This window comes from Pholcus phalangioides, unplaced genomic scaffold (genome assembly GCF_987345545.1).
Source record: "Pholcus phalangioides strain wild (caught in Gottingen) unplaced genomic scaffold, Ppha-v1.0 ptg000039l_1, whole genome shotgun sequence".
Lineage (NCBI taxonomy): Eukaryota > Metazoa > Arthropoda > Arachnida > Araneae > Pholcidae > Pholcus > Pholcus phalangioides.
Genome location: NW_028301625.1, coordinates 22,461,655 through 22,473,758, shown reverse-complemented (window position 1 = coordinate 22,473,758; position 12,104 = coordinate 22,461,655). Strand labels below are relative to the sequence as shown.

General features: G+C 36.6%; 1 protein-coding gene across 9 annotated transcripts in view; it reads right to left on the bottom strand.

The window, feature by feature from the left end:
- LOC149065712 (formin-binding protein 1-like) overlaps positions 1–12,104 on the bottom strand; it is a 146,052-nt gene that overhangs the window by 57,222 nt on the left and 76,726 nt on the right. For all 9 annotated transcript variants that reach the window (XM_089253868.1, XM_089253867.1, XM_089253866.1 and 6 more), the window contains exon 2: positions 6,424–6,539. In XM_089253868.1, the coding sequence (XP_089109994.1) occupies positions 6,424–6,539 (116 nt within the window). The remainder of the gene's footprint in view (positions 1–6,423; positions 6,540–12,104) is intronic.

Sequence of the window (12,104 nt, the reverse complement as noted above, 5' to 3'; positions counted from 1 at the left end):
TCAGAGTAAAAGTATTTTACAATAAATGAAATTCTGCATTGATGGGGTGAGACAGACACATGTTTCACTCGAATGAATGCCTGCAAAGATTTTTTAAGGAAAATTTGTCTCCTTGTTCATGACATACCGGCAGACATTGGCGTACGCAAAGGGGGATTTTGGGGTTCTAACCCCTCCCCCCGAGCCAAGATTAGTGTTATTTTGCAGGAAAAAAAGTAAACCCCCCCCCCCGAAGGAAAAAAAATCTGAACCCCCCCCCCCCCCAGAGAAAATTCAGCGTACGCCTATGCCGGCAGATATGGAATAATTTGCTTACAAGTCTTGACAGTGGTGCAATTGCGAGTGCATTTATTTCCTTAGACCAGCGGTTCTCAATCGGTGCTCCGCGGAGTCCTTGGGGCTCCATGTGCACTTTGGGAAGGGCTCCGTAGTCACTCGAAGAAAATAAAATAAATCAGTAAATTTGATAAATAAAAGAGACGAATCTATGGAGCTCTGTCATCTTTTGCGGGGGTCGCAACCTGACATTCACGGGCCCCTTTATAATGAATTTATAGCGGGAAAAACAAAAAATAACGAGAATTGCCCCGGGCCCAGGGCTGGAGCCCTGTCAGCCTCACCCTTGGGGGGGGGGCCTGGCCCTAGTCATCGTTTCTCCTCCGCCTTTTAGAAGTGATGAAAGAAATCAATTTAGAGCACGAAACAGGCACGCATCAATGTTGCAAAGTCACAGTGAACCCACTAGGAACCGCAACGTGCACTTTCGGCCAAGACAGGGTGCCGCTGTATACAGTATTTCCAAGGTAGAATTGGTGGCTCGTGGTGGAAAATTTGGGGGGAAGTGCCAAAACAAATTTTCATTCTTGGTAGGAGCCCTGTTAGCCCCCCATCAGTTGGGGGTATGATTTTTAGATCTCTGTTTAAAGGTAGCCCTGCGCATGATCACGTGGGCTCGAACATTTTTTATTTCGGTTCTTCCGAAGGATTTCAGGAGGGTCAGTGATCTTGGATGAGGAAACGATTCACTTTTTATTCTTTTATTATATACTGAATATTATTCTTTAAAGGGGTATGCATCTGTGACCATCACATGGGTTCCGTGTGACACAAGGAAGACCCCTTTCTCAAACCGATAGAAATCTCGCTGTTCTTTCATTTTCCATTTTGTTGAAGCAGACCAGACCTAGGCAGTTGCAAAAGGTGTGATCCCACCTGGTCGCAAAATTTAGGGGGGACCACAATTTTCGTAAAAGAAATCCTTTTCTTCTGAAATGGGAAACATGATTTTTTTTCCTTCCTGAAACTTACATTTCGTGGGAGAAGAAACAGCTTCCAGTTTCAAACCCTGATAACATCAAAAAGTGCTCGTGGCTATTACAATTAGTGAAGGAATTCCAAAGAGCATATGGAACGACGGGGTCTTTCTGTTTGGCCGACATCCCCTTGGGTGCCAGAAAGCAGATATATTTGTGTGAGGTGGAGGTAACTCCAAGGAAGGAAAGAAGATTTTGAAACCATTGATATTCCTCTTTCTTTTTTTTCCGAAGTTCTTTTATTTTCATCAACGCTAAAAATGCTATTAAATGACCAATGAAGTCTGCCGACAACCAGCTGTAGAAGCTTGCGAGAAGATTTTTTTGGTTGTCCAATTTTGCCAATAGCCAATTCTTTATTGTGATTGGATGTTATTAGCATGGTTGTGCCTACAGCATCGGCATTGCACTAATTGCCTTAGTCGTCGTCTTCTTTTTTTGCATGTTAGATAGAGAGTAAAAGTACAGTACTACCTATGTTTACTGCTGACCACAATGATTGCCACACATCAATATCGACGGCTCAGCGCGGTGCCCTCAGTAGCCGCGATGCACACTTTGAGAACCATTGGTGTAAACAGTGAAGATGAAGTACAAACATAATTACTCTATCGAAGATGTAGGCATTTCATACTTGGATTTTCCAACAGGCGAATTCACTAGATAGTGGCGATTCATATAATTCGTTGTTAAACGAAACTTATCAGCGATATCTTTGTAGATTTTTCGTACAGAAACTGTTTCTCACAGGATCTTGTTTCGAAACTTAACGGCAGAGTGTTATTTCTCTTAATTACCAGACTTGAATCGATAGATTTACAATTGAAACTGTCGTGCTCGAGTGTGTAAGAAAAGTTTTTTTTCGATGAAAATACATCAGGGTGAGTTTGTGTATTCTAATTTTCATTATTAATCCTATTATTTGAAAAATAAGCGGTAATTTTTGTTCCCCCCCCCCCATTGGATTGTAGAAAAAATTTATAACCAGTGCTCTGTCATGACTAAATACTAATTCAATTGGTTATGATTAGTACCACAATAAATTTGGTTGGTACTTGCCAAATTATTTAAAATTTAATTTACTCTCGATGGCTCGACAGTCTACTTAAAGACCCTATTTTTAGTTGACCTCTTCACAGTCAACACTTTCAGGTTTTAATTATTGTATGTTATTCCGAAAGTATCCATCTACCTTAATCAGTCAGGTGGTTACGACGGCATACGCCGTCGCCCCAATATTTAATCGAATTATTTCAATTTTTTAAAATTAATTACTAATTATTTAAATTCTCATAATTTTTTGGTTGGTGATTTAAAAAAGAGGAAGTCAGTTTAAATGTAGTCATAAAAAATTTTAAGCAGGAAAATTCATTTTATTAGTTTCAAACTTTTAATAAGGAGAAAAAGGAGAAATTAATTGGTCACCTGACTGGTTAATTACCTTACCCTATCATAATTACATGCAAGTAAGCATGCATTGAAAGCATTTTGTATAAATTCGTAAATGAAATCGTGCAATGCTAATTAAGTTATCATTTTGCCCTGACTGGTTATCATTTCCATTCTGTGAGCAAATTTCCCAAGTGTTGGATGAGTAGTGTGTTAATTTTACGTTTTTAAATATTTTTTCCCCCTTTGCCACTCAAAATTCCATTGCTTCAGGAATATTCATGTAAATTTTGAAGTCATTCTGATGGTTTTTTTTTAAGTGTTTTGAAATCAGAACTTTAGTTATAATCGCCCCGTATATCGTAAATCATCGCTAATTAATCTGCATTATTTGTGCTTCATTAAATACATTATATTCATCTAATTTCACAGTTTTTGCAAAATAGCTTCCTAATTAAGCATACTGGAAGTAACTGGAGAAAAAAACCTCTATATTATATAGTTAATAATAACACATTAAGAATTTTCAAGCAAAGTAATTCATTGAGTTAAGCAAAAAAAAACTAAATTACAAAAGTGGATTTTTGTTAAAGTGTAAGAAATATTTGTAGATTAATTAATATTGGAATAGTGTTAATTATATTAATAAACATTTTATTTTTAATTATTATTAGAAGTTTAAAAACAAAATTTCTGAAAAATCATTCAATGTTAATGCTATTTAAACCAAAAAAACCCAGTTTTGGTTTTTTACCAACCCTGGTAAAAAACAACCCATAGGTGATCTGATCCAAGTGACATCATTGTTTACTGATAAAAGAGCGTTGAAGAAAGCTATAAGGGGTAGCAAAAAGGAAGTTGAATTTAGATTGGCAGATAACATTGGCTCTGACCCAAAATCATTTTTAGATACGTCAATAATGGATGTAAGGGGACACAGTTGGCCCCCCCTGTCGATAGGAGGGTCTAGATTAGAGAGCAATGTAGTCATGTGTAGTGCTTTCAATGACTCACGTAGGTTTTTAATGGAGATAATGATATTCAATATATGAGTGTTGCATGGGGTAATAAAATCCTCAACAATATTCAAGTGGAAGGCGGAGAAGTAAAAAATATATGTGCAAGCAAAGCACCAGATGATATCTATCCCAGGGTCCTCAGGGAATGTGCTAATGAATTGTTGGGACCAGTCGCACAGATATACAGGAGTAGTATTGCTGAGGGTATCGTCCCAAGAGATTGGAAACTTACTAATGTTGTTCTGATATTTAAGAAGGGTAGTAGAGAAGCTGTGTCCAATTATCGTCCAGTGTGTTTGACGAGCTCCCTCTCAAAAATTTTGGAAATTATCAAAAGGCAGTTTGTGAAATGGATAGACAAGAATAATGTATTGTCGGAGAATCAGCATGGGTTCAGGAAAGGAAAGTCATGTGTGATTAACCTTCTTTGCTTCTATGATCATGTGACGAAGGCTTTGGGTAAGGGCAGGGCAGTCATTTCAACTTTTTCCAGGGGGCAAAGAACATGTACTCAATGTGTGTGTGTGTGTGTATATATACCATTTTAATGTATTTTCAATGCCCCCCTGACCCCCCCAAATGATGAGCCTGGGTAAGGGGCAAAAATATAGATGCTTACCTTGATTTCCAGAATTCATTTGATCGGGTCCAACATGGTAAACTCTTGAAGCATTTACACAAGATTCGGATTGGGGCCAACTTGCAGAATTGGATAGAATCATGGTTAAGAGATAGGTCACAACAAGTTATTTGTGAATGGGGAATTCTCTGGTTAGACAGACGTCACAAGTGAAGTTCCTCAAAGAAGTGTCCTTGGCCCCATACTTTTTCACTTTTTATTGATAAACTCAAGAGTATTGATGTGATTGCTAGCAAATTCACAAATGACGTGAAGCTAATGGGGTAATCAGGAATCAAAGTGATAGGGAGTTGCTCCAGACCAACTTAAACAGGATTGCAGCATGGGCAAATGAATGGAGCATGACATTTAGCGTTGATAAGTGCATGGTCGCTCATTTTGGTTCAAACAACCCACAGTTCTCTTATGAGTTGAATAGTGTCACTATCTTTTATGCAACTAGATTCACCGATTTGGGAATTCACGTTGACAAGTGGCTTAGGTTTTCTGAACATTGTTCAGCGGAGGTCAAAAAAGCGAATAGAATGTTTGTGGTCTAATTTTCAAAAACGTCTCTTTGCGTTCTCCTAAAGTCATTCTTCCACTTTCCTGAGGCTTAGTTCGTCCTGTACTGGAGTATGCTGTAAGGTTTTGGAGACCATACCTACAGAGGGACATAGACTTGGTTGAAGGGGTGCAGAGAAGAGCTACGCGTGTCCTTATTGGCACACAGGGCTTGAGTTATGAAGAGAGACTTCATTTTTTGAATATGTTCACATTGGATGAACGCAGGTGTCGAGGAGATATGATCGAAGCGTTCAAAATTTTCAATGGGATGGATAGGATGGACCATGAATTATTGGTACACCATCAATTGACTGCTTTTACAAGGGGACACCAGTATCAATTGGTAAAGGGCAATGCGAGGTTATGGTGTCGTAGGGAATTTTTCTCTAATAGGGTTGTTACTAAATGGAATAGCTTACCCCCGGAGGTAGTAAATTGTAACACAATTCATCTCAAAAATGTGGAATGTACATTTTTTTTTAGGAATAACCCATATATTGTTTGAAATTCCTTTTTTAATTGGGTTGCTGTATTTTGGAAATATATGACATCTATATTTATTGTGGGCATCTTTTTCTCAGCCACCTCGTTGGGCATTTTGCCTGTTGTGGCATTGTATTTGTATATGTTACTGCCAAAGCCAAAAATTGGCCAATTCGCAATAGGGCCAGCCACTTCGTGAAATTGACCAATTTCAATTAAACATTGACCCCAGCTAATGTCCAAAATTCTGACACTGGCCAGCCAGTTCATGAAGTGGCTGGTGATTCCTGGCCAAAGGGATCACTCTTTTGTTTAAAGAAATGATTCAGGATCATTGTCCAGTTGGCATATTTTTTCATGATAATTATGTCCACCTTAGTTATGGCAATACATCAAGCCACAGTTATGATGTGGTAATCATACTTTTCTCCAAAATTTGGCAGAAAAAACTTTATATTATTTTTATATAGGTTTTTCCTTTCAAATTTAATTTTTTTCTCTCATCACATGGAGCTAATCCAATACACAGCTGCTGTATATGGACATGTATCAGACGTTGACGATAAAAAAAATGGATTTGGCACCTACTGGGCCGTCTTGCATCAGCACATTGAGCTTTGGCCAGAGATCTCCGGCCACTTCGCAAAATGGCCAGCAAAAGTCTGAATCATTTCTGCAATTCAGATTTTGGCCAAAACTCTTGGCAAATTTGCAAAGTGGCTGGCCGTCATGAATTGGCTGCACTTCAGGCTTTAGCAGTAGCATATAGTTTTTAGTTTCTATAATTGCATTCTTAATCCGAGGGTGATGTATTTTAGAAATATATGACATCCATATTTGTTATGGGCACCTTTTCTCAGCCACCTCGTTGGGCATTTTGCCTGTTGTGGCCTTGTATTTGTATAATATAGAATTTGCTGTTAGAAATATTAAATAATATTTTCTACATATTTGAGAAGATATATCATTTTCAAAGTTGTTTTCTTGGATTTTTAATTCTGATTTGACTGAATATATAGTAAATAAAACATACTTGAGTTTGGAAGCATATTCTGATTCGATGGTGCTTCTATCTCTTAGAAACTGACTATACTTTTCTAGAAATTCTATTCCTTTTTGACTATGCGACGATAAATTATCATACTGATCCTGGAAATGATAAAACAATTTTAATAAAAAAACTAATTAAAAACATGTTATATTTAAAAATTATATTTAGAAAATAAAATTCTAATTTCATGCATATTCATAATTAAACATTACCTAGTGCAAGATTCTGGACTGGTTATTTGTGGAGATGAAGATTACAAGGAAGAAAATTCATCACTGCCCCCCACTGGGACTTGAACCCCGGTCTCTTGCTTGCCGGACGAGTGCTCTACCATCTAAGCTATGGAAGCAGATAGAATATTTCAACCTTGGAGCGTATATATATGTTGAAAGGCACCGTACATGGACAGCATCAACAATCAACTAATAGCTTGTGAATGACAAAGGCCAACATAGTTGATTGTTGACGCCATCCATGTACTGTGCCTTTCAACATATATATACTCTCCAAGGTTGAAATATTCTGCTTCCATAGCTTAGATGGTAGAGCACTCGTCCGGCAAGCGAGAGACCGGGGTTCGAGTCCACGTGGGGGCAGTGATGAATTTTCTTCCTTGTAATCTTCATCTCCACAAATAACCAGTCTTTCGATGAATCTTGTATTGACAAGTGGATTGATTCAAGATCAGTTTCTTTTGAAGTCAAACAAAAAGAATAAGTTTACAGACAACGGCGAGTGCATAAATCTTAAATGATAATCTAAATGACGAGAGACAGAAGGACGAAGTCACTTCGTAAACATTATTGTACATTTGCTTATAGCGTTATTTATTGTATTATAGAGGGTGGGCAAAAAGTCTAGAAACTTTAAAAATGAATAAACACCGGAAAAATAAAAGAAATAAAAAATGGTTTACAGGGTTAGCATCGTTAAGTCACAGGAATTTTTTAAGACAGGGAAAATAACAAAAAGAGCCGATAGGTGGCTTTGGTGGAAATATGCAAATGAGACGGTTATAAGAACTTGCTTTCTTGCTCTCCTGAACAACCAATTCACCATTATAAATCGTGTATATGGATCTGCTGCACTCTGCCGTTGCTGGATTTGTGACTCGCCTGCAATGTTATCCCTGTGGTGGTGGTGGTCATGTGGAACACATACTGCTGTAATAAATGATTTGGAGGCATTCTGTTCATTATTTGCGTATTTTTTTTTCACTTGTGTACGTCAGCGCCACCTATCAGCTGTTTTTAGTTATTTTTCCCCTGTTTTAAAAAAAATTCCTGTGACCTAACGATGCTAACCCTGCAACCCGTTTATTTTTGTTATTTTTCAGGTTTTTAAAAATAAATAAAGTTTCTACAGACTTTTTCCCCCACCCTGTATTATAAGATTATTGAATATTATGTGTGTATTACTATTGTGCTGCAAAACTGAAATTGAATGCCTTTTTTTCATTCTTTTGTGAATAATTGTGGGAACGAATCAGCCCACTTTCCATTGTTTTTTATGGGAAATTTTGATTCAATATACGAGTGATTCTGATAACAAGCACGTTCATGGAACGAATTAAGGTCGTTAACCGAAGTTCCGCCATACATTTCTCTCATTTTGTGAACTATGCACTTAAAGACAAAACTGACTTTCTCGTAAGTACAGTTCACTTCCATTTATCCAGCATTCACGGGACCAGGGATGTGTCAGATAAACAAATAGGCAGAAAACGGGGATGTCAGCATTAGTGGCATTTTTTCAAATGTACAAACATGAAACTGCATTTCTTTCAAATTACCTTTTTCAAAATAACAACCAAATAATTTTACTACGACTTATGAGTCGCAAGTTCTGAAATTAGAGACGGAACCATAGTCTAACAAGGAAAGGGTCCCAAGGCAAGTAGGGACGAAAATGCATTAAATGCGGGTAAAACGGTTTACCCATATTTAATGCTGGTTTTTCTTAATTTTACTGTATTTTTCGAATTGGATTACCTCAGCGAATATTGCACTTAGAAACGTGGAAATTTTTTGTTGGCATCAGGAGAGACAGGCAACAAATTTTTAATTAGGTTTTTGGGCACAGGGTGTCCACATAAATTTTATTTTAATAATTATACTTAAGTAATTATTAAAATAAAAAAAATGAATTAAATTAAGTTAATTTAATTAAAAAGCCAGTTTCCAATTTACATACCGTTAATTGTTTTTTCTACAGATAAATATATTTATTCTTTAATAATTTTTTTGTATGCATTGCTCGGGTTCGAAAAAAAACATTCCGCGTTCTAGCTTTTACAAAAGTTGAAAAAAAGGCTTTCTCACGTATACATAAAGCATCATGTTTCAGTTTGCAGCTTGTACCTGTCATATCACTTGACATTTTCGTCACACACACACGTTCTGAAATTCACTTGGGTAATAATCACAGGAAAAAATAGAGGGCTGGATAAGTTCAGCCCTCTACTAAGGTACAGCGGAGTAAATTGAAATGAATTACGAAAAGTTTTTTTGATATCAATGCTGACTTTCTGACTAATCACATTCATTAAGACACAGGGTTGCCATCAATGTTTTCCAGAAGCTTGAAAATCACAGTGGACACCAATAAGCGGTACAAAAAAGAAATAAAACGGCCGATGTATTAGAAAAGGTTGAAACCGAATGTGTTAAAAAGTCGTCCCCGGTTAAAAAAAAAAAATTCGGCCGAAGTGATTGAAAGGTCCTACTGTACACATGAAAACATGATGATATATTTTTGGAATGGAATATACAGCGGAACCCCGTTACGTCGCGCCAAATCAACTCCCCATAGATCGCCAAACCCGCTTAGCGCCGGAAATTTTCGGAGAACAAATCTTCCATTTCCAGGCATTACACATGTTAAACAGTGATTCGTTATAGCACCAGAAGTCTGCGAAATAAATAGTGGCGTTAAATCTGGGTTCTACAGTGTTTAGTAAGAGTCACTATACGAGTTTTATTGAACTTAATATCAACAAAAATAATTTCTCATACAGTTGTTATACCTAGGTACAGGGATTTCTGAGACCAGAGAAAATTCCCTTTATAAATTTGTCGTTATAGATGGAATCTAAATTATCACTACGGGTGGTCCCCCAGACCAAACAACTCCATTTATGAAAGTTTTACCCACTGTAGATAAATTTTTTTTTCACCTAAAATGAAGGAAAAACCACTTTACGTTTAGCGCCAGATATGGACATAAAACTCGGATGTAAATCGCATCCTACGAACAACTCCTACAATATTCTAGCATTTAGAATTGGCGGAAAAAAAAGTACGTGACCTCCGAATAACTCATCAGTTCTACTACCATAACGGGGGTACACGACGCCTCAGCGAAATCGTATGAACAGCAACCTTAGAAGTGCTGCATGGTCATCCCACCAAGTCCACTGCACTCTCATTGACCAACCGGATTTAATTTTTTTTTATAATTGTGATTACAATTCATCGATTATTACACTCTACAGGACGAAATTTTTAATTAAACTTAAACATTTTTGTTAATCTAGAGATATTAAAAATTATTTTCCTATAAATTTTTTTTGATAGAAAGAAGCGACTTCGTTAAATAAAGAATCCACTGTTTATTTTTAACATTTTTCGAGCGAACCAAACTGGAACTTGTGAATTCGTTCAAGATGAAATGAGAAGTATCACGTTGCACGACGATTGATTTCACCGGAAAATGTGTAAACGATACTGTGTACTATGAAAATAGAGTTTAATATTTCGAGAAAAAAAGACAGCTAGCAGACGCAAAATTCCTATAAAAAATACAGTAAAACCTGTCAAATTAGACACCTCCCGATATTGGGCGGTTTTGAATGAAACTGACCATAATCCGTTTATAACACAGAATGTCCATAATACTATACCTATATATGGGCCGTTTCCAAAAAAAATGTACAAAACAGACAGGATTTTCGCTTATTTGTATAATGTAGGGGGAGGCGGGGTCGTCCAGGCTTTCTCTTAAGAAAAAACAATGACAATTCGTGGAAAATCCCACAAACAGCTACTTTCAGAAAATAATTTCAAAATAGCTCAATATCGTCACTATTTTTATGAATTTTAACGATATTAAACACGAGTTTTTCTACAGGTTCCCCTGTATACATGCATAATGATTTTCTTGTTCGCTGTCATTCTTTATGCAAGTTTCATGAAATTTGGTTAAAAAACGCTACGTTATAAACAAAAAGCATACGAAGAAAATTTCAAATTATGTCTGAAACCCAGAGTCCGGTGACTTTAAGCAACCTTTTTTATTAAAATGTATTTACCAATTGCTAAAATATGACAAGTATCTTAGTACAATTCCCCCCCCCCCAAAGAATCAATGCAAATACAAAGCTATAAACAATATCGAATCAAGAAAAACGCAAAATAATTACGGTAACCATTACGCATCAAGGCTGCTTGAAAATTTAGTGGTTTTTGCAGCTAACACCTGAATTTAAAAATAGCAGTTAACTTCCTAATAAATTACTCCAGCTCAGGCACGGACATTTTTGTACAGCCGTTTTGAGAATGAAATCTGAGTCTAACCTATTTGGGAGTAAATATGTCATTAACAATTAAATAAGTCATAGGTTTAAAATCATTACTTTTGAGAGATTGAACACTTTGAAGCTACATACCCATGCTTCAAATTATATAATTCGCGTACTATACTAAAATGCAGTTGCGGGAAAATAGAAAAAAAAGTTTTGATTAGATAGTATTATAGCGAGATAAACCGATCAAAACTACAGTTATTAAAGGCGATCAACGCCCACACAAAACTGCTTCCGACAACAGGGTTTAATCCGATGATCTGACAGCAACACGAAGCCGAAATATACATTCACTAGCAGATAAAGAAAGAAACAACGCAGCGAACCGGAAAATAGGGGAAACCGACTGCCCATTAAGAAAGGCTTACTAAAGGATAAAGCAATAAAAGGCTCAAAAGAGAAATAGGTCTATCATATACAGGGAAATCGAAACCTTCCACTCTACCACTTTCCTCCCACGTATAGAATCTCAAAATCCTTTGTTCTTACGGTGTCTAATAAGAAAGGTCGTCAATCAGAAGCTAAGTGCAGCAACCACTGCTGTTTTCTCAGCATTACTCGTATGTTTACAAGACAAGTGACTGAAACGTAATGTAAAAATAAATCAAAACTAATAAACGAAAATCAAGAGTCTACTTCAAATGAATACATTAAAGCAGAGGTTTCCAACGAATGAGCTCTTGCGGAACACTTGATGGTTACGAGACTGTTCCGCGGAATCCAAACAAATTTTGAATATTTCTCTAACATACAAAGTATCCATGAAGCTCACACAAGTTTTGTGGTTCGAGAAACCTCACTCCAGCAAATAAACTTTACGAAAAAAAACCGTTTCACGACTTAATACGGGAATGTTTCGTTAAATACGGGTTACATGTCACCGTATGATTTCCAGATAAAATATTTATAACATCTTGCAATCGGAGTTTGAACCAGTTTGTTTAAAAATTAAGTATTTAAAAAAATCCAAAAAAAAAAAAAATGAAACAAACAAAAGAATTTGATTTGAAAAAAAAAATGAATGGGGGGGGGGGGGCTTCTTGAATTCTTTCCATGGTAAAAATGTCCGCAGTTTTTGAAC